The sequence below is a fragment of the Alosa sapidissima genome, chromosome 6 (assembly GCF_018492685.1).
Source record: "Alosa sapidissima isolate fAloSap1 chromosome 6, fAloSap1.pri, whole genome shotgun sequence".
NCBI lineage: Eukaryota > Metazoa > Chordata > Actinopteri > Clupeiformes > Clupeidae > Alosa > Alosa sapidissima.
In genome coordinates, this window is record NC_055962.1 from 4,380,525 (window position 1) to 4,403,058 (window position 22,534).

The following is a 22,534-nucleotide window of genomic DNA, read 5'->3' on the forward strand; positions in this document are numbered from 1 at the left end:
AAGAGCACAATCCCTTTTTTTCCTCAATATGTTTCTGCTGTTCAATTCTTTGTTAGTCTTAAATATGTTTCTGCTGTTGTAATGTAAATGATATATTATAATGAGCATCCTGAACACCTAATGGCCATAAACTGGTATGTATTGTGTCTGAGGGAAGAGCCAGCCCATTAGAGGAGGTCACACAGATCAATGGAGTCTGTGTGCCCAGCCCAGAGTTATCTCCTGTGTCCACCTGCATCATGTCTGACGTGGACGCAGCACGGGGGCTTCTCTTCCCGCCTCCCTATACAGCCGAGCTGTCGGGTGGTGTAGTGGCCAGTTGGACTAACTGTCCGTCAGATCACTGCGCTCCACCGTCAGACCCTCCCTCTCCAGAGTGAGTACAGAACTCTCCTGTTTACACACAGTGCTTGTCATGAGAGCTTCTTGGTTTCAAATCTTTCTTGTTTGGAGTCAAATCTGTGCTGAAGGTCTCACTACAGACCTAATAATGTCCTCATCTCTGATTTAGATTCATAAATGTCTATGTAAAGAATGTACTAGTTTTATTTTTAAAATAAGAGGAGAACTGTGATATTCTTTGTATTTACTCAAACCCATGAGGACTATGTTAAGCTGTAATGTAGTAGTAAGAACTGCATGATTGTATATTGTAATGGGTGCTCAGGACCTTTAAACTGAAAAGTGAAGGCCTCTTGGATGTTAAAGAAGGCGATGAAGTTCAATTTGATTTAGTTTAATGGATAATATTTGATGTGTAATGCAGTAGATGCAACTGAATATGCTGTAGGACTTCTAATGTCATGCCTGCAGAGCACAAGAGTCTATCTCTTCTGCATGCATGTCATTCTGTCCAGGCACCTTCAGAGTCATCAGTGTTTAACACGACGCAAATGAAAGGATTAGCTGCACTCATTTCCTCTGGAATTTGCTTACGGGCGAATAACCTCACAATGACAATCACAATCACATTCGTTTTTGTTGCTGTGTACTTCTATTTTTACCATCTGATTTGAACTGAGTAAAGCTTCAATGGGAGGCTAGAGATAGGTTGGGCCCAAAGAGCAAAAGGATTAAACTTTTTTTCAGCAATGTTACATCATGGCATTCTAGCCTTATCCAGTTCTGTCCTGTTCCTCTCGCTTGAGTGAAATCACATCCTCCTTTCTAATGGTTTTATTGCAGGTATTATCATGTGTGATGTTAACCTGTGCTGATGAGTGGAACAATGGATGGATCCACTATTTTCATCGCCGTCCAGAAAGTGTACTACCCACTGCTGTGCATCGTGGGTATTCCAGGTGTGTGTGTGTGTGTGTGTGTGTGTGTAACGTGATACAGACATGTATCCAGCCCACTCTTGCCATGTGCCAAGTGTTTTGCATAATAAGTTCAGTTGAAAACCATGAAATTATCTTCACACAAACACATGATAAACATTTCTGTTGTCAACAATGAAAAAAATGGTAAATACACATACAGAGAATGTCTACTATGAAGAATCTAAAATATGAAAAATAGCTTTGTTTGCCCACAACTTGATGTTTTGCTTGCAGTATGTAATTCCATGTGTGAAATGTCATCATTTTGACCTTTGGTATTGTTCCACCCTGCGTGTGTGTGTGTTTATTGTATTTCATTTATTGTATGGTCCCCCATGAACGGAATTCCAAACTTGGCATGCATTCAGAGGGTGTCATAATGAGCCTATACTTCAAATTCTGTGCAGTTTTGAACTTGTCAGCCAAAGATTACAATGTGATTACAATGCCCAGTTTTTTTTTTTTTTTTTTCATTTTTAACTACTGTAGGTGGCACTATACATGAAATGACAGGATATGGGATCGGTTGACATTGTCCCTGGAGGCCAACATTACAAAACAAATTGGTCATCGTAGGCCCTACGGTTCTCGAGATATATTCACAGAAAACTGTGTCTGGCCATCTACAGGCCAGTTGGTGTACAGTCATTAAATTTAGATTAGATTGGATTAGATTAGATTAAACTTTATTGTTATTATGCAGAGGGTGCCAGAATGATCATACACCTCCAATTTTGTGCAGTTTTGACCCTGTCAGCCAGAGATACCTGTGATTACAACACCTCATTTTTGCTTTTTTATTTTTAACTAGGTGGCGCTATACATCAAATGAGTGGTTATGGGATGGGTTGACATGCCGTTCAGCAAACAGTTATTGTGTGCACATCCCAAATGCCTTTTGCCTGAAGAAGACCCAGCAGGGTCGAAATGTTGCCTGTTGTGCATTAAATATATGGGAGTCAAAAGCAGTGTTGCGGACATTATATTTTTTCAAATGGGTTGACATGGTCCCTCGAGACCAACTAAAGAAATATGGTCCCCCTAGGCTCTACGGTTCTTGAGATATTCACAGAAAACTGTGTCCATGTCATCCTTGTAGGGCTACATGCCCAACCAGTTTCGTGCACCCCGGTCTTTCAGTGTCCCAGGAATCGTTGACACAAAATTACTGAAGAAAAAAAAAGGAAAAATCCAGAAGAAAAAACTCTTCGCTTCGCGGCTGTCATAATAAAAAAAACATGAACGCGTTTGTGTGTCCAAACTTTTAACTGGTATTGTACATGTAGTACAAAATGATATACAGTACTAAAATTAGCTAACTTCATTCAAATGTTCACTTAATAGACATCATCTATCCTACCTACCACCTACCTTTCTTTTCTTTTCTCCCAGCTAACCTTTTCACTTTCTACATGATCCGCTTCCGTAAATGTGGCATGTCGGCAACAGCGGTCATCTACCTGAGCTGTTTGGCCATCATGGACACCTGCTACCTGGTGTGGGTGATCCTGCTGGACCTGTGCCTCACCTTCCTGCAGCTGCAGCCCTTCTGGCACTCGCACCCCTGGTGTGGCATCATGGGTATTCTGCAGTACGGTGCTCTGTACAGCTCCTCCTGGATCGTGGTGGTGTTCACCATCGAGCGCTACCTGGTCCTGAGCGTCACGGCCGCCACACAGCGTTTCACGCGCCCGCGCACCACCGTGCTCACCTGCGTGGCCATCGTGGTGGTGTCGCACCTGGTGTCCTTGCCCATGGGCTGGATCAACGAGGTGACGCCGGTCAACCAGACGCTGGACACGGGGAACGTGACGCTGCCGCGCTGCCACTACCGGGAGGCCGTCTACTCCACCGTGATCGTGTGGGTCACCTCCTTCCTCTCGGCCGGCGTCCCCATCGTCCTGGTCATCAGCTACAACTCGCTCATCGCCTACCACCTGTGCCGCTCCAGCCGGCTCTTCACCCAGGAGGAGTGGCGCACTATCCGCGGCTCCAACACGCAGGGCATGGTGCGCCGGACCATCATCCTCCTGGGCACGGTGTCGGTGGCCTTCGTGGTGCTCAGCCTGCCGCGCTTCGTCACCTACTGCATCCTGCGCACCCAGTACAACCACAATGACTTTGACCGCAACGACTACGCGCTCGCAATCAACGTGGCCAGCGACGTGGCCAACATGCTGCAGAACCTCAACTCCACCACCAACTTCCTGCTGTACTGCGTGGTCAGCCGCCGCTTCCGCCAGGAGCTGCTGGGCACGCTGACCTGCAGGGTCAAGGCTCAGGAGCTCAGCTCGTTCATCACACAGAACACCATGAAAGTCTTCGCCGTGGCCCATCACAACAGCAGGAGCCCTGCCAGGGAGCCCATCCATGTGGTCCTCACGGAACACAAGCGAATAGAGTCGTTTTCACACTGTGAGAGACCGTAGGGTCTTTTTGAACATTGGGAGAGACCATAAGGGACAGTGTGAGGAAGACTCTCAGGAACTGGATCAATTTTCAGCTGATTAAAAAATGGAAGAAAAAAAATAAAGTTAACAGCAGATTAAACTATCAGTGTTGATATTGATTGATGTAGTATTTAGTATTGATTTAGTATGATATTTCTGTACATTTTGTCAAGGTAAATGAGTAGATATGATTTGTAACTGTGTGGACCTAGGACACTAGGATACAAGGATACTCAACATATACTCAGCGCAATAAAACAGATGATAACAGTTTCATAGTTAACTTACAAATGCCTCAAATTCCCTCAGCAAACTGTTCCAGACTAATCAGACACTTGTTTAGCATGATTTACAGCTTTTCATGGTTTGACTGACAGCAACCATCCGACTCTCTGCTGTGAGACGCCTGATTGGTGGACTTGAACGCTTAGCCCCACAATATTTGCATGTATTGGGAGTGGGACTTCCCTCTTTTTGCATAGTGTGAACTCTCTTCCTTCAAAGAAAAAAACAGGGAGTGCTTCCTCCTTCGAAGTTCAGAGGGACTTTGCATTTAGCCTCGCTCAGCTCCAGAAAGGTAGGACTGGCAGAAGACTCCTGTAGGTGTATTTGTCATATTGGCTGTGAGGTGTATTCCAGTCTCTGTTTTGTTTGATTTTGGAGTGTTCTGTGTGGAAAGGTTATAGCTTTATAGTCTCAGCTGAGATGACTAATGTTAATGATTTGGTGTTGCCTTTGAAAACAGGTTGGGAATGGCGTAATGTCATCTACAGGTGGCTTAGAGTTTCACCTTAGTACTATGTAGTCTACTTTTGATTCCTTCAGCAGAGACAGGCTTGTAAGGATTTCAGTTTGAGTGTATCTCAATTCATTGGTTTAATCTGAAAGGGAATAGGAAGAATCAAGCAAGTTTTAATCTATTTTAAGAAGATCACAGTGTGAAAGATTAAGACTGAAAATAAATAGAAAGAACATACAAGCCTGACTTTGTGAAGCTTGTTTTCTTTTAAGAATGCTTGACCAGTGTTTTGAGGGGAATATTTTGCTGAGAAAGGTTAAAAATTGTGTGAAAAAAATGCTGATTAAAACAAAATTTGTTTAATTTCTTATATTTTTTAAGAATATTTTTGGGGCTTTTTGCCTTTATGAAGAGCAAGTGAGGACAGGACAGTGAAGAGCGAGACAGGAAGTAAGTGGGAGAGAGAGATGGGGTGGGATAGGGAAATGAGTGCAGGTCGGATTCAAACCTGGGTCTCCGGTTTCATTTCTTATTTATCACTTTCTTTTTTGTTGCCTCCGTGAAATCTTTTGTTGTCTTAGATTTCGTTTCCCATGATACTGGGTGGATAATATTCCCTCTGTGGCCAGTACAGTCCAGTGTCACAAACCATGATGGATTCCTTTCCAGGTAAGTCTTTGTGACAAAACCAGTTTTTCCTACTTGAGCATACGTATTGGAAACAATACTCTATCCTTCAACAATCTAACACAGTTAGATGTGTCCCTGCTACCTGCCCACCTCCCTTTGCTTTTGTCTGAAGTGCCCTGCCGCCACAGAAGCCTCCCGGTGGAAACGGATGAGGCCATGACCTCGTCCTCGCTGAACCTGGCCTGGTCAGCCTGCCAGCAGTGCCTCGAGCCCAGGCAGCCTTCACAGGCTCCGCAGATTGCCGATGAGTGGTCGCCGCCCCCCGTGACAATCAACGTGTGCGGAGTGGATTACCCAGACGAGACGGGTCTGGAACTCTCCATGGACCTCTCCTCGGCCCCAGGGGTCCCCGGCATCAGCTCCTGGATGGACAAGGTGCCCAGAAAAGACTCCCCAGTCCGGAGCTACTACAGACCTCCTAAGGAGCCCCCCAGCCTGGACCCTGGCAGCCTGGAGCCTCCCCAGCCTCTCCGCTCCGACACCAACCCTGTGTGCCTGAGGCCCATGCGCTGCCACTTGCCCTGCTGTACTAACCCCATCCCACCTCTGTGTAAGTGGGCCTCCACTTCTCCTGTCTGCTCACAGGAGATTGACCTTCCAGTATTTGCAATTAGATCAATTGTTTTCCTTTATGTTTGCAAAACAAAATTCTTCAATCAACATTTATAGCCATGTTGCTGTAATGCAAGGCTGAAGTTGTGGTGAAGTGGCTGTTCACACTTTATTTTGCAATGACTGATTAAGTGGCTGCTCTATAACTCACAAATCAGAGTTAATGTGTTTATGCCTTACTGTGCTCATCTCAGATTGGAATGGATGTACAGAGCATAGTAAAGTAGCTACATAATACAAGTAATAAGTAAGTTGTAGTAAATCTAAATTAATCTATTCTAATCCATTTTAAAGTTCATATGTAAAATAACGAGAATATAAAATGAAGTATCTACACTACAGTATACTTAATGAACCTCAAACTTATTTCTTCCTTAGAGTGGTATGTAGACATTTTCACTTTCTAACTGAAAACAATGAAAAGCCTTATACTGTAAATCCTATTTGTGGCATTGTGCCAATTCTGTGAAAACATTGTGACATCTCCTGGTATTTCTTTGGCTATATATCCGAACATGTCAAACCCTTTGCTACTTCCAGGTCATCCTGCGCATGGGATCCGCTTTTCCCAGCCCTGCCCATGCCTGCACCCAGTCGATCCAGCCCGACAGCACTTCTGCCCAAACAAAGAGCCTGTACAAGACCCACTCCACCAGCCAGACCTTAAGTACATATGCACCTTCTATTATCTATGTAGCTGATAGCTATTGTTTGACTTAACATCCTGATCCCCCACTTGCACTGAGTGTTTTATCGAAGCTGCTGTTTGACTGTCAAGCACAAATTTGCATGTTCGGTTATTGTTTCCACAAGCCGTGCAGATATATAATATCCATCATTGTCAAGCAGTTGTCCGGAGGGTGATGCTTTGCTTTACTTCCCCCAGTAAAAACACTACCCCTGTCAGAGAAGTTATGACGGAGCTGTGCCCCACACCCTCACTACCTCTTGCCCCAAGTCACATTCCAACACAGGAAATGAGAAAGACCATCAGTCTACCTGATAACTGCCGTGAGTGACATCTCACTCCCCCTCATCTACCTAGTGCTAGACAGTGTTAAAACTCACATATTTGGACTTGATGAAAACTGTGCATATTAATGTATGCCTATATGGTAATACTCATATGTTTCGTTTGTGTAATTATATTGTAATGATATAATCTCCAATAACCACACCACATTAAAACATATTTTTTTTTTCTTTTCAGGAAACCTTTTCATAACATACTCCATAGACACAGCTGAGGAAATTCCTGCATTTGTGAGTTTCTTGATGACACAGGGCTTTCGTCCATATGTAAGTATTTATTACCTTTTTAAATGTTGTGGGCTGGACTAAGTTCGGAATGGCACCCAGGCTAACCTTTTTACTCACTTTAACTAATGTCAGATTTTTTTAAGTACACTTATTCACTTTATTTTCTGCCACAGATTGATATATTTGACGACCCTGTAAGAAGACTGGATATAAATAAGTGGATGGATAGTTTTTTAAAAGATGTAAGTGCACATAATAGCTCATATATTGAAAAGCCTACGTGCCATAATCAGGACTAACATTCTATCACTGCCACTATTTCTTTTGTTAATAGAAGGATTTTGTGTTACAGAAATCCGTGTTGATTATCATGGTCATCAGTCCCAAATACAAAATTGATATTGAAGGTGATGGCTCAGATGAACATGGACTGCACACCAAGTACATCCATAGTCAGGTGGGCCTGTGAAAGTACAACTATGTCTTTGTCTGTAGGTTTCTGTGTATATGTGTATATGCTAAGGTGTCTGTGTGTGTACACATGCATGTATACTTAGTCATGTGGTAGCATGTGTGAGATTACAATCACATTCCTTCAACGTTTATCTATCTCTAATATCCGGGATGATCTTTTCCTGGAGCCCAGCATTTCATACAGTGTACTATTTTGTACTACACCATGTGAAGCTTTTCTTTTCTGATGAATAGAACATGTATGCAGCCAATACGTTCCATCCCAGTCATAAGGTCAAACCCATAGTTGGAAACCTCTGTGGAAATCACACAAAATTGCATGATCATACAAAAATGATCTTTCTTGGATAATCCAATTTACTTTGGAGTGTTGAATCCAACCTTTGATTAAACAGACATTACAGGGACGCGTCAGTCTCACCACCACGAATCAGACCTGTTCAACTCTCTGAAACACAAATGTATTTTACATTTTCCCAGTTGTTTGTTTTGTTCTAAACTAGACACACTTAAAAATGCAACTAAGGGAAAGAAATTCACTCTTGATGATAAAATGTGTGATGTTCAGGTGTTTGGTTAAGTTTGTTTGGCTAAGTTTGACAGAATTGTCTAGCCCCTCAAGAAAGAGGCTTATGGTGTAAACTGCTGAGAATACATAGCAACTCAGTGCTATACAATGGCTCCCCCATGTGGAATGTGGCTCCATGATGCTTTGTGAAATTCTTGTATGCTTTAGATTTTAGGTGGAGTGCTGACTCACTCCCAATTTAAAATTCACCTGAACCACACCCAAATCATTCATCATTGTGCCACTGGAAACAGAGACAGACATGTAGTCATCAGGCAGATACTATGCACTCCTTAGTCACTTACCCCAGTAACAAACAGATAGCTTCCAATATGACACTTTATGCCCAGCGATGGTACTACCGTATTGATCAGTTGAAATATGTGATGTATAATACTTGTGTTTCTACCTCACAGCTACAGAATGAGTTTATTCAGCAGCGCTGCCTGAATTTCCGACTTGTCCCAGTGTTGTTCTCAAGTGCAACTCGGGTGAGCAGCAATTCTACATGTGTGGCAGGACATTTGTCAAAAATGTGTCAGAATGACATTTAACTCATGCAGCCTTTCAACGTGAGGAACATTCTTCATTTGCTTCCCTGCCTTCCAGGACCATATTCCCATCTGGCTGCAGAGCACACGCATCTACCGATGGCCTCAGGACATGCAGGATCTGCTGCTCCGCCTGCTTCGAGAGGAGCGCTACGTCGCCCCACCCATGGGGAAGGAGCTCACCCTCACCATCAGACCCATCTGACACACACATTTGTGAACTCAACTGACTAGCTTAGCCTAATGCAGTGAGGCTATTCATTGATCCACGCCACTGGGCAGGGGCCATTGTGGAAGTCTCAGCATGAGGTCTCACTGTTTTTCACCAAAGATCAAAGACTCTGTAAATAATATTCTATGGGTTCTAATTCCTCATAATGACAATTCCTGATTGAGTCTGTACAACACAAAGGGAAAAAGGGGACATAAAAAATGTCAACATTTAGCCACCGGAGGGCAATGTGGACTACATATTCTTGTACTCAAGAGGGTGCTGCTTTGCCATGTACTGTATGTATGTGCTTTGCACATGTGCAGATGCCTTGCTGGTAGGTGAAAATGCTTATTAAATGTCTAATGTTCTGAAAAATTCGGGTTGACCATTTGTATGGCCTTGTTGAACACTGTCCTGTGCACTCAATATCATGTAGGCTACATTAAGGCTAATGCAATATTTGGAATTAATTAACAGTTTTATTTTTCTCACACCAGAAAAATAATCAAGAAAAAACAAAGCTCAAATGACAAGGAAAAATCTCTCCATCACTTTGCCAAACATGTATTCTCCTTTAGGCAACTCACTGAACAGCATACCTAAACAGCACGCTTAAGTTTAACCACTTGTAGGCAAATAATACCTGGTGAAGGAACGCACATTTACAGAAATCTAGTCTGAGATGTAATGTTTTATAATGCTGAAAATGTTAGATGTACCATAAACTACACTGTGCATATAGGCCTACTGCGCTCACAGCATCTCTCTGATGCTTTGTTCCAATTCTGCATGAGGCTTCCTGTCTTAGTAAATCATCAGGTTTTGTTCTCCCACTATGGGTTCTTTATAGTTCCACAAACCTTATCAGTCTTCCGGAGGCCGGTAAGCAAGGTAAACGCTGAGAAACCACTGAGGAGAAGAGGAGAAGTCTCTCAAATCTAGCCTACTTGGTCAGGCGAATGGATGCTGTCAGCTTATCAGCTTGGAGTGATTGATAACCCTATAAAAACAGAGCTGCGACCCTTGATAAGAAATGCATTTTGTCAAAAGTTCAGCTCCACTCTAAAGACACAAAGAAATATCAGTTGTGATTAACTCCTGGTCATTACTCTGTGAGGTGCACAGTCTACATGGCAGAGCACAAAATAAACTACTAGAGCTGTACTTGATAGGCCTACTTGATACAAGGTCAAAGAAAAATGGCTCAGACATCACTCTTATTTACTGATTGTAAATAGTACATTTCATATAAGGGAACATTGTAATACAATTAAAATGATAATAAACACAACTCAAACGTTATAGGCCCATTGACGGATTCAATCAGTGCATAGGCCTATGTTTACCATAAGGCCATTTCTGTTGGAGGTTAAAATTTGACTAACTGACTCTGTGCATTGACCTGTTTACAAAAAACTACAATGAACCCAAATATCTATCATTGATTGTTTTAACCTCCTGTTGATCTGCCAGCCACTGTCTGGCAGGTTGTTGGAGCGCGGGACATGACATGCGCGATATTCCTACGTTATGCTCAGCTGTCGTATTCATCCTTTGCACGCAATTGGATCATGCTACCGACGAAAGATACCGAATATATAACCAGAAAATGTCTCATCCATACGGTCTAATCTCAGCCATAGATCTCAGCTCGCTGTGTGTGGAATGGTCGAGGGTGTGTTTAAATGTCCGGAAGTGCACTGTTGTGCGAATCCCGTGTCCAATCCATGGTCGAGGACGGTCCTTCCTGTTTTATCAGTTTTAACAGATTACTCATTCTGCTCTTCTAATTAGTTGAACATCAAGTCATTCATAAATTTGTACTTGAAGGATTGGACAATTGTGTTAACAATGGGGAGTGTTTCCTGGTTTCTCAATGTGTCATATTAAAGCCCACAAGGAATGTAGGCTATGCGTGTTTTCTGTTCGACAATATACTTGCAAAACTAGTGGGCACCGTCCATTGTTCGCATTTCACATTCGTTCCACATGGGTTTCCGAGACAGTTGTCAGGTGGATTATCCGTGGACGATATTAATGACCGAATGCTGTGAACAAAGTAGACGGGAGAGGATTGTGTGCCTCGTTGGAAATAGTTGTTATGGCGTGATGGCCAGTCATGTTTTATGATTTCAGATTTAATCTCCTTTACTTTTACGACTCAATTTAAGTCCCGCCCATATACACATCGACCAATGACAATAAAATGTTCTTTTCTAAACACCAATCAAAATGCACGACAGCTTGGTGTTTCTTTCGGGGAAATGTGGGACTCAACAATGAGCCCCTCGACCTGAAATGTTGCTGGGATACTGCAGTGTTTTAGCAAGCGAGTAGCCTGCAAGCAGTGGGGGTAGAGAACAGGGGAGGGTCTACAGAGTGGGAATGGTGCTGATCGGGGTTGCCGAAGTGTGTTGTGATCGTATTACAGAAGAGAGGGAAAGGTTGTCTGTAATGGCACATTGCTAACACACAGCAAGAGATGGCTGCTACACTGGATTTTTCTATCGAGAGGATTTCGCACCGGTCGGTTATTTAGCTATGGTTTGAGAAGACGTTACAAGCCATCACCATGTCATCCGAATTGATTTTCGGTAACTGCTGGATATACAAACGAGAGTGAAAATCAACAGAACGTTACTTGTCTGCGGCTGCTTTGCTCCTGAAGGCTAGCGTTGCCTTACTATGGCCGAATGTTCATCCGAACTGGATGCCAAGACAGTCCGCGTGAAAACACGTTTTTGTCCAGTTCACAGAATGTGCTGGTCACGGTAGATATGATTGTCGTCAACCAGGCATTGAATTGCAACAAGCAAAGGTTTTAACCCTAAGACATTGCTGTATGACCACCAGCCTCCATTACAGCGGATGGTCTCAACAGCTGGAGGTTGGATTACTGTTTCTCTGTATAATGTTTCAGTATAGTGACACTCAGCGTGCATCTATAAAAATACCCAAGGTTGGACTGTGGTCATGTGCATCTAACGGAGCTTGCAGTGTTTTGACCTTCTTGTTGGCGGTGTAATTTTCGTGAACACGTCGATCCTCAGGCGTGCCCATAGTGCCATATTGTGCTAAGTAAAGTAAAAGTATCATCAATCATGTTTTCGGTCCGCATTGTCAATGCTGATTATTACATAGCTTGTCCTATTAAGGATTTGGACGTGTGCTATTCGGAATTCAGAGAAAGTGGAGTGAAAAAGGTGCCTGTCGTCCGGATCTTCGGGGCAACACCTGGTGGTAAGTATGTCCACCAGATTTTTAATGAAGGGTGACCTCTGCATGTTGCAACACAGCCACGCGGTGCTATGGCTGAGTAGCTCTAGCGCCATAAACATAAACAACTTTGTACACTATGCACTCTCATTAACAATAAAAAAAAAAATGACAGTATGTAAATAGGCTTAAGAAATATTGTTATGTTGTCAAAATACATTGTTTGTTTTCTTTTTTTCAGTCAACGTCAGTTGCCCTTTTGGGTGCTGTTTTAGAGTTCTGTTCTGTTTTTTTTTCTGTCGTTTTCTAATTGATGCATCTAAATTGAGTTTACTTTAAATTAGTAACTAACCAGTGAAGCGATGCATTGTCTGTTACACTGGTAATGAGATTGATATTGGGGAGCGCCACTGTCAACATTGAGTCGGTCAGAGCTGCAACCGCATGATCCCTGCTTTTGCCGGGGGGATTTGCAGTATGGGTCAATGGGGTATTTAAATCGAAAGGTAGAAGTCCACACCGTGACTTGGCAAGAGAATGGTATGATTGCTTATGTGTATACAGTTTTGCTGTCATAATGCTGTATGATATAATGTGTCTTATTTGGCTCAACCAGATATATGATCAAAGCCATTAACAGCTTTGATTGAAATGGCCCATGGACTTAATTTGTGTCTGTGTTGAGATCTAATATTTACCCTCAAGAGTTTTACACTTTTTAGGCTATTAGAAGTGTACAATTCAGTTCATTGTTATGGTCTGTTGTTTTGGCAAAAGTCACAAGAATTTCACTTGGGCACCACAGAGGCCGAGGCCAAGGAAAGTCACCACTCTGCTCTGGCGGATGAGAGTACAATGACATCTCCATCTGGTTGATATTAGTAATAGCTGCATTCAACGGAAACTAGAGGCCATGTTTTTCCATTGGCACTTTATCCTTACGTTGCAGCTGAAGAGATGTTTTACCATTTAGCATTGTCACTTAGAATGAATAATAATACATAAAAAAACATCCTGCACATAGTCTGCACCATCTAACCCAACCTTTTGCTTGTCCATGTAACCTACTGAATCAAAAATGAAAGATGCAGTAACTTGGTTATGTCTCTAGTCAAATGTCCTTGTTTGGTCAGACAAACTCAGACAGACTCTCCTAGGAGCTGAGGAGTTGTGTGTGTATGTGTGATGAGTCCCTGCTGTTTCTCTCTCTCTCTCTCTCTCTCTCTCTCTCTCTCTCTCTCTCTCTCTCTCTCTCTCTCTCTCTCTCTCTCTCTCTCTCTCTCTCTCTCTCTCTCTCTCTCTCTCTCTCTCTCTCTCTCTCTCTCTCTTCTCTTCCCTCCCCCTCCCCCTTCCCCTGTATGTTGTCCTCTTGTGACCCAAGAGTTGCTCTGACACGTTTCTCCCTGTCCATTTGAAACCACTTTTCCTGTTTTCCCTGTGTTTGTTGATCATCAGTCGGTCGAATTTGACTTTGCAGTATGCACTATAGTGAGCGGAGTCCTGACGGTTTCCTCACAGCGCTGTACCCTTTCGGCACACCTCAACCGGTTTGCTGTGGACTTCTCTCTTCAAGTTCTTCCAACGTGCTGTCTGTTTGGGAGCAAAGCCTGGGAGGACGAGAGATTCATTCCCAGACACATGCTGGTACTTTGTCATCATGCAGGCTACGTCTTAAGGAGAGTAGGCCCTTACAGTGGCCCAGAGGAGCATTCCAGTTTTAGACTGGAATTTAGTCAGGGTTGAGTAAGGCATGCTGTTTTTGGTTTACAGCAGGACTGTGTGTGTGTGTGTGTGTGTGTGTGCATGTGCACATGCACAGAGGGGAGGAGAGTCTGCGTGACCAATCGCCCTGAATAGGGGTCAAGCAGTGAGGCGCGGAGAGGGATAAAGTAGCCCCCCATCCCAGGCCTGCCTCTCTCCCGGGGAGCTCCAGAGCCTTGTGAAGGAATGCCTCCCCGATCCATTAACAGGATAATGAGCAGCTCAAAGCCTGGGTGGCTCATTACTCAAGACGGCCTCTCTGAGGTGCCGCCCTCTCTTTACCTCCACCCACCTGCGCTTATCAGTGCATTTCAGATAGAGTGATAATTACCCACTTTTTACTTATGGGGATCAAAGGACTTTCTCTCTCTCTCCCTCTCTCTCTCTCTCTCTCTTTCTTTCTCTCCACCTTGAGTCTGTCTTTCTGTTCTGTATTCATTTAGGCATAAAAGCTGGAACTCCTCAAGCTTGTCTCTTCCAGAAATGCATTGAGACTCGGGCGGCCAGTATGAGGTGAAACGTGCTGAATGCAGGACTTTGCGGGGGATAATCCCGTGCTCTGATGTCATTGTGAGGCCCACAGGAAGCTGAGGCTCCCCCTGACATTGATGGCAATTAACTGCCTTTAAAGCCCATTTGAAGGTGGGGAGCAGTGGGTCGATCCCTGCTGTTCCGACTTGGCACACCACATTTCTTCACGCCTTAAAAGAGGAACCATATCTCTCTTTTTGTTCTTAAGCTTCCTATAGAAATCGGGGCTCTTTGGTGTTCGTCTCAAGTTCAACTCCATTCTATTCATCATCTGTTAGTCTCTGTTTGTTTTGACGTCTTATGGCCCCACTGAAGAAAGAGTGTGTGGAAGGCCATGCCATCAGGCCTATTTCTGCAGAGCGTTTGTATAGTGTGTTTGACATTTGCAAATGACTTGCCACTGACATTTCAATGAAGACTTGGGTCAAGAGAGAGACACACACGGACTGTCCTCAGCGTCATTCCAGTAAAGATGTGGATGGACACAAAGTGGACAGGCACCTCTGTAATGTGCCAGTGAGATTCCTCTGCTCCACCCAGCCGTGACTTACCAGGATTAGGTGTGTGTCCTTTGATCAAGTTTGAGCCACTCTTTCTCTCTTTCTCTCTCTCTCTCTGTCTCACCTACACACACACACACGCACACACACACACACACACACTAAACAGGAGTCCCTGCAGTTCACACTTGGGACTGATGGAAACCCTGGTCTTGTACAGGCAGTAAGCCATGGGTGTGTGTAGCAGGGAGCCCTGTAGCAGCACTGACCTGCATTTGCGTCCTCTCCCTGCAGCTCTCTCACAACACCGCCTCTAGGAAGGGAAGTGGAAGAGCCTTGCCCTCTGAACAAACAGCATAGTGGCTCATAATAGCCGGGGCCTAGTGTTTAGTATTGATCCAGATTGATGCTAACTGTCATGGTTGCTTGCTGTTGCTTTTGCTATGGCTGTGTCTGAGCCCTCTGTGTTTGGTGACCAGCGGTGTTAACGTGTGCAGCTGTCGACAGACCGCCCTGATTGATTTGTCTGCTCACACAGCACACACAGGGTGTTTCTCCTGTGCCGGCCCCAGTCAAGGTCACTGCCGCCCTCTGCCCACTGCCCTCCTCTCACAGGCACTCGGGGCCTTAAGACGTATGACCCATCCTCCAACACCAGATAAGTCTAGATACGCTGTAGCCAACCTCTCTAGGCACGCAATCAATTTTGTTAGGGTGTATCATTTTTTAGGATAGGGCCTATTGCTTAGAACTGGTTGTCTGAATCAGGAAAAAGGTAGCCTACATAAAAATTGACACTCATTTCAAATGTCATATCAAATCATATTTCTTTTCATTATCAGTCATTAAGCATATAGATGATTGGTTTAGTACCAACAATTTTCCTCTCCCAATGAGGAATCCCTGTGAAGTCAAACTCATGATTCTTGGCTATTCAACATTCCTCTGTGTATTCTCACCTCCAATCTGGCACACGGGCTGTCTAGCAGGGGCTCTGATAGCAGGCAAACCACAGACCTTCTAGGCTGTTTCTTTCTGTGCCAAGAAGATGATAATAATGATTTTTAAAAAGGAAAAAAGCACGTTTGTACAAAAGACCAATTCATTTTGAAGCATCTGATTCATAACTTTCTGTATCGGTGTCCTTGAATGCCTGCCAGGTCTGCAGGAAGCGAGGGAGTGAGAGAAAGAGAGAGTGCGCTGGTGGGCAGGCATGTCCAGGCTGCCCTATAGCATTCAGCCAGCCAGTGCAGCAGTGGAGCAGGGCAGTGCTATTAACCAGCGCCGCTGCTGTTGTTTACCTGGCAGCGAAGTCTAGAAATGTGTGCTGGTGGCTCGGCTAGGTCTGAGCCCTACTCGGAGTGATGAATGGACATTTCACCCGAGTCAGCACAGCAAGTGTGTTGTGATGGCTGACCAAAGGCAGCATGCTCACTGCAGTCACACACAGGCATGTAAACTTGCTCAGAGGCCATGTGTCAGACCTGTTAATCTCTTTATTAGTGATGTGCCAACTCCCAGATGTTACACACACACACACACACACACACACAAACACACACACACACACACACACAAAAATGTTGGGATGGTTGCTGATGTGCCCCAGCATGTGCCATTTTGTTGGTTTTCCAGTGCATACTCACACACTTTTTTTGATTGGGCTCTTTCAGTGGGTGGGTGTCCTGCTTGCAACCCTCTCAGATCCCGGGGGTGGGGTAGTCCAGCTCTGCCCTGCTCTGCTCTGCTCTGCTCTGCTCTGCCTTGCCTGCGGCTCACTAATGCTATTGTTTCCAACGGCTTCTCCAATCCCTGGCTGTTTGTGGAGAAGTGGTCTTGGTGCTCCTGACAGATTAAGACCTCATTAGAAAGTACAAGAGAATTTGGCACAGAGACCTTGTGAGCTGGAAAGGAATGAATGCTAAGGACCTGTCATGCTGTGCTATCCAAACCACACACACACACACACACACACACACACACACACACACACTCTAACTTAGATGGAAGTGAATTGCATTTTAAGTTTAAGGAGGTTTTTTGGTTGGAGCACTATTGTTTTCACTTAAAGCTGGTAAAGAATGTGCTGATGTGGTTCCCCTCCTCCCCCTCACTGCATCAGTACAGTGGGTACTGGTCTGTAGTGGAGCAGTGGGTACTGGTCTGTAGTGGGTGCTGGTCTGTAGTGGGTACTGGTCTGTAGTCGGTACTGGTCTGTAGCGGAGCAGTGGGTGCTGGTCTGTAGTGGGTACTGGTCTGTAGCAGAGCAGTGGGTACTGGTCTGTAGTGGGTGCTGGTCTGCAGTGGGTACTGGTCTGCAGTGGGTACTGGTCTGTAGTGGGTACTTGTCTGTAGTGGGTGCTGGTCTGTAGAGGTGCAGTGGGTACTGGTCTGTAGTGGGTGCTGGTCTGTAGCGGAGCAGTGGGTACTGGTCTCTAGTGGGTACTTGTCTGTAGTGGGTGCTGGTCTGTAGCGGTGCAGTGGGTACTGGTCTGTAGTGGGTACTGGTCTGTAGCGGAGCAGTGGGTACTAGTCTGTCTGATTGGGACGCTTTGAGCTTGTGCTCTCTGCAGTGCGTAGAGCATACCCTCACACTCATCATAAAGGAGGCTCATCTGAGGGGGGGAGGGGAACAGGGGCTTCTAGAAGCCCGCGCTATAAATAGCTTCGCTTGTTTCTAAATGAAGCCCGGCTTGCTTTTGACACCAGCGAAGGAATGCATAATAGGACAATTAAATTAGGAGCTGGAATAGCATTTCCTGTGGTGTGGCATGCACTGTACCCATTTGGATGAAAATGGTGCTTATTTACCAAACTCCATGTTGTGGCAAGCCATTTATAAACCTTCTAGTATCCCTCCTTCATTTTCTCTCTCCCAATCTCTCTCTTTGACTCAGCGCTGCGCACTATGATGTGTGGCAGTGAGGCATGCCATGAATATCAAATGGTGAGCGGGCGGTGAGGGGGCACGGGGCCAGAGCGCTCGGGGGGAGAGAGTCCTGGCGGCCTGGCAGCTGCTCAGTCGGTCTCGCACGGCTCGGCGGGGTCATCACACGTCTGCGCCGGGGCGCCGGACACCATCCAGGACTGTGATGTGTGCACAAGTTTCCCTTTCTCTTTGTCTGCTTGAGGGGGGCTCCCATGTGGTTTCTTTAGGTCTGTGTTATGGTTTTCTATTGGCTGTCCATCCTTAAGGAATCTGAATGACTGGACTATGGTCCAACTGATAATTAGGTAATTTCCTTGTCTTTCCTAATCAGTTTAGCTGTAGTCTTGCAGGTTATCTAACCACTCTGCTATTCTCCTCTCCCTCCATTCTCTCTCTCTCTCTCTCTCTCTCTCTCTCTCTCACAGTATGTCATGTCACTCTCTCTCTCAGTATGTCATGTCACTCGCTGTTAACTCTGCGTTGTGTCCTGTGGTGTGGGCAAGCCTGGTGTGGTCAGTGAGGCGGAGCAGATTGCTGCTGTCACCGTGGCCTTTCACCTGAACCCAAGAGAAACCCTGCCATTTTCACACACACACACACACACACACACAGACACACTCTCTCTCTCTCTCTCTCTCTCTGTCACTTACTCACTCTTCTTTAGATGGTGGTCTGTGCTCACCATTGCAGGAGCAGAGCAGGAGTGTCTAGGGCAGTGGTCACCGAGTCTGCAGGCCACCTCTGCGTCCCTCTCCATGTCGGGCTTTGCGGGCCCGATGGCTCAGCCCATAGCTGTGTGACTCATATTGGCCTGCGTAGTTTAGTGTGTCCCCAGGAGTGCGACCACATCCCTCACTAGTGATTTGTGTCTTTCCATCCGCCTCACTCTGCTTGTCCCATGTGGCTGCCACCCGGTCAGTTTTAATTGCAAGTGGTCAGCCTAAAAGCTCCTTGGCGTCTTTACTGGGGTGGCGTGTGTCTGCGCAGTCCAGACCCCACTGCCCCAGGGCTCTGGCCAGTCTAACTCTCTGAGCTGTGCTGGGGACGTCCTTCCCCCGGTCCCGCCCCCTGCTCTTGGTCTCCCTGAGGGAAATGGCCGTGGGCTGTGGTCACACACATGTGGCCTTTGTCTGGGTAATTGTGAGCTGGGAGAGAGAGAGAGAGGATGACCACAGAGTCTGCAGTTCAGACAGCTAAATGGCTCTGCCTGTCAGAAATAGGCTCAATCTCTCTCTCTCCAAGCCAGTCAAAAAAAATGGTCCCCAACCATTTTCCTATCAGCATCTAGGCCTGCAGCCGTGTGTGTGTCTGTGTGTCTGTATCTGTGTGTCTGTGTGTGTCTGTGTGTGCGCGTGCAGCTGGTTGTCTGACCTGCGTATGTCCCAGTCTCCAGCATAGTCGGGCATGATGACCTCTGTCCATCCAGCCCATGCTGTTAGCCATTAACAATTACCTTCAGGCTAATCATTAGCAGCACAGCAGCCTGTCAGTGCCTCCGCTGTCACACGTCCTCACCAAGGTGTGCATTTCAGCCAGTGGAATCCGTAGGCTGCAGATCGGTCATTGGGGGTGGTTTGTTTGGAATGGGATGGTGAGAGTTTTGGGAAGTCCAGCTTCTTCCCAGTTGTGATGCAGTGTGGTTTAGCGTGCTGTTTTTGGTCAGCCACTGAGGTGGACCCACACAGAGACAGGGAGAGAGAGGCAGAGAGAGAGAGAGAGACACAGAGAGAGAGAGAGAGAGACACAGAGAGAGAGAGAGAGAGAGAGAGACACAGAGAGAGAGAGAGAGAGACACAGAGAGAGAGACAGAGAGAGAGAGAGAGAGAGAGACACAGAGAGAGAGAGAGAGAGAGACAGAGAGAGAGAGAGAGAGACAGACAGAGAGAGAGACAGACAGAGAGAGAGCGAGAGAGACAGAGCGAGAGAAGTGAGAGGCAGAGAGAGAGAGAGAGAGAGAGTGTGTGTTGGTTCACATTTTTCCATGAGCTAGCTACTGAGCAGCATGTGGGTGTTGCTTCTCTGAGCTGGCAGAGGGGTTTTGTGGGGGCGGGTAGGCGGGCAGGAGGAGTTACCGAGCAGGAGCCGGAAATCAATGGGGAATGAGGTCAGTGTCACCGGAGCCTTCTGGATGCCGGAGAGAGAGAGAGAGAGAGAGAGAGAAGTAAGAGCCGGAGAGTGAGCCAGCAGACTGACAGCCAGAGAGAGGGAGAGAGAGGGAGAGAGAGAGGGGGAAGGGTAGAGTAAGAGAGTGGCATAAAAGAAGAGACAAAAAGAGAGCCAATAGATCACCAGCCAGATAGATAGAGGGATAGTGGGGAGAAAAGGAGAGTAGAACAGAGAGAGAGAGAGAGCATAGTGCAGACTACAGAGAGAGGGAGAGCGAGAGCATACAGCAGACTGCCAGTCAGAGACTGAAGGCAGTTCCAGGCGTCACCAGCTGCCAGTGTGAGCGAGGGAGAGGGAGAGGGGTAAGAGAGAAAGAGAGAAAGTGAGAGTGAGCCCTGGAAACAGCCTGCCATGGTAAACACAGAGCAACACATCACACAGCGCTCTGCTGCACAGCCCAGCCAAACAGCCCAGCAAAACAGCCCAGCAAAACAGCCCAGCAAAACAGCCCAGCAAAACAGCCCAGCTCAGCTCAGCGCTGCCTGTGTGCTGCTGACAGCCTGGCAGGCGCAGTGGTGGGCGGAGAGATTGCCATGTTAATCGCAGCACCGTCACGGCAGGCCTGACTGCACTGACACAATGGAGGCTCTGACACAGGAGGAGAGATGCACAGAATGCCGGCCTCTGGGCAGGCAGTGGCCATTGCTCTGAGGGTGGGGGTCCTCTGCGCTCCTGAAGAGCCAGGGAGACATGGAGAGGTCAAGCAGTGCTTGGACAATAATGATGGACATGTCATGTTGACTCTGCAAAATGCTTAATCCATAAAGCAACCAACCATCTGTCTGGCTCTGGCTGTCCCTGAGAATGTCAGATGTAAGCAAAATCGATTCATGTCTTACCCATGGAGGCACTCTGAACAAAACACACGCACTCACACACACACACGCACGCACACAGGGCTCTCTTAACTGTCTGTCATGTGGCAGATAAACAAGCTGGTTTTAAGGCTCCTGACCTCTTCAGCTGTCCTGTGCTGCCCAGCCCGGCTCAGCAGTTAACCTTACACCCAACGCCGCCACAAATAGCCACTGCAGCAAGCGCGCCATGATTGTGTGTGTGTGTCTGTGTCATTAGGCCTGCACGAGTCTGCACTCCTCCCCCTCATCTCTCTCTCCCGCTCTCTCTCCCTTGTTATTCTTTCCGTCTATCTCTCTCTCACTTCCTCCCTCTCTCTCACACACACACACACACACACACACGCACACGCACACACACACTCGTACAGAATACATCGGCTACACCACAGACACAGAGATTCTGCCTTTGTTTTCCACTGCAGAGCAATTGCTAATTGAACCCTTTCCTGTGTGAGTGATCTGGGGGGGGGTGTAGTGTGGCACTGCTGTAGATGATCACGATGCCGTGCTCCTGCTTTGCCCAGACAGCCTCTTATTGCTGGGCGCGGGAAGATGGATAGCTCCCTGGGAATTCTGGGTAATTCGCTGATGAAGCACAGGCACAATTGTCAGTGCCTTGTTTCCCTGCTGCAGGCGTCGACTCTTGGCCCAGACCTCCTGCGAGCACCTGATTGGGCGAAAGCTGCTAAGAGAGGCTGTGATTGAAGGCATGGCTGTTCACATTTCGTCTTTTTTTATTTCTTGCCTCGTCTTGCCTCCTCCTCTCCCTGCTGTCGTCACTGTAGCCTCAAACACCCTCTCTCATTCGCTCTGCCTCTCTCTCTCTCTCTCTCTCTCTCTCTCTCTCTCTCTCTCTCTCTCTCTCTCTCTCTCTCCCTCATTCTCTTTGTTCTTTCTTGCTGCCTGCAGTGCTTCACTAGATGTTTGCTCTTCCTCCTAGACACACACTTCACAAGTCACTCTTCTGTATTCGTCCGTAATCTCACACTGATTGTGCATCAACGGTGTTGTTTGCTCGATTTCCTTTCTTCTTCATTCAGAGAGAAACGCAGGGACTCTCTTGCTGCTCCTTGTATTCCCCAGCTCGCCCATTTTTTTTTTTTCCCGGGAGGAGTTTTTTGTCGGAGACCACAATGCAGTCTCTGTTGGGTTTGGACTGTGTGTCACACAGTCCTGTCCACCTGGCTGCAATGACCATCGCGTACCAACTGCGAGCGGAGACCTGCGGCGTGGAACAACAGCGACGGCTCGTCCTGACATTTACACTAATGCGTTTGAAACGAGCCGCTGTCTGGACGCCACGCGATTGAGCAGCAGCCCTCCACACGCCCCGCAGCAGTTAAGTCGTTAAGGACATAGCGGTGTGTACGAGACGGCCGCCGGTGGCAACACCTTATTGAACACCAGTCCAGACGTCACAGACATCTAACAGTCTCCCATCCCATGAAGCTACTCTAAGTATAGGCCACAGGAGACACTGGAGCTGTGAAGGTGGCTGGAGAAAGAGCTGGATCTGCAGTCTTGCTTATATTATTTCCTCTGCTCCAGACTCACACACACACACCCACACAGCTACTCCTTCTGGCTCACTGCCAGGATGGCCCTGTGTGTGTGTGTGTGTGTGTGTGTGTGAGAGAGAGAGAGAGCGCGAGAGCGAGCAGCACATCGTACTGCTTACTATTCTCGGTGTGTTT

The 22,534-nt window shown here is 46.4% G+C and overlaps 3 protein-coding genes across 6 annotated transcripts in view; all 3 read left to right on the forward strand.

The window, feature by feature from the left end:
• The first annotated feature begins 275 nt into the window (after positions 1–275).
• Positions 276–3,923, forward strand: LOC121711236 (probable G-protein coupled receptor 139). Of its 2 annotated transcripts, none has more exons than XM_042094633.1 (3): positions 276–376; positions 1,186–1,301; positions 2,715–3,923. In XM_042094633.1, exons 2-3 carry the CDS (start codon positions 1,217–1,219, stop codon positions 3,749–3,751), a joined length of 1,122 nt encoding a protein of 373 aa, XP_041950567.1. In that variant the 5' UTR covers positions 276–376; positions 1,186–1,216; the 3' UTR covers positions 3,752–3,923. The 2 variants fall into 2 exon arrangements, with proteins under 2 accessions (XP_041950567.1, XP_041950566.1); XM_042094632.1 differs by having other exon boundaries at positions 1,186–1,288.
• Positions 3,924–4,278: 355 nt separating this feature from the next.
• Positions 4,279–10,166, forward strand: traf3ip2a (TRAF3 interacting protein 2a). Of its 3 annotated transcripts, none has more exons than XM_042094630.1 (10): positions 4,279–4,349; positions 5,093–5,180; positions 5,314–5,751; positions 6,354–6,480; positions 6,700–6,824; positions 7,024–7,112; positions 7,247–7,315; positions 7,426–7,530; positions 8,532–8,606; positions 8,725–10,166. In XM_042094630.1, the coding sequence occupies exons 2-10, from the start codon at positions 5,162–5,164 to the stop codon at positions 8,869–8,871; spliced, it is 1,194 nt and encodes a 397-aa protein (XP_041950564.1). In that variant the 5' UTR covers positions 4,279–4,349; positions 5,093–5,161; the 3' UTR covers positions 8,872–10,166. The 3 variants fall into 3 exon arrangements, with proteins under 3 accessions (XP_041950564.1, XP_041950565.1, XP_041950563.1); XM_042094631.1 differs by lacking the exon at positions 4,279–4,349 and adding an exon at positions 4,377–4,395; XM_042094629.1 differs by lacking the exon at positions 4,279–4,349 and having other exon boundaries at positions 4,538–5,180.
• Positions 10,167–11,145: 979 nt separating this feature from the next.
• Positions 11,146–22,534, forward strand: part of rev3l (REV3 like, DNA directed polymerase zeta catalytic subunit) — a 41,569-nt gene continuing 30,180 nt past the window's right edge. The window contains exon 1 of the mRNA XM_042094604.1: positions 11,146–12,120. Coding sequence (XP_041950538.1) covers positions 11,982–12,120 — 139 coding nt within the window. The 5' untranslated portion in view covers positions 11,146–11,981. The remainder of the gene's footprint in view (positions 12,121–22,534) is intronic.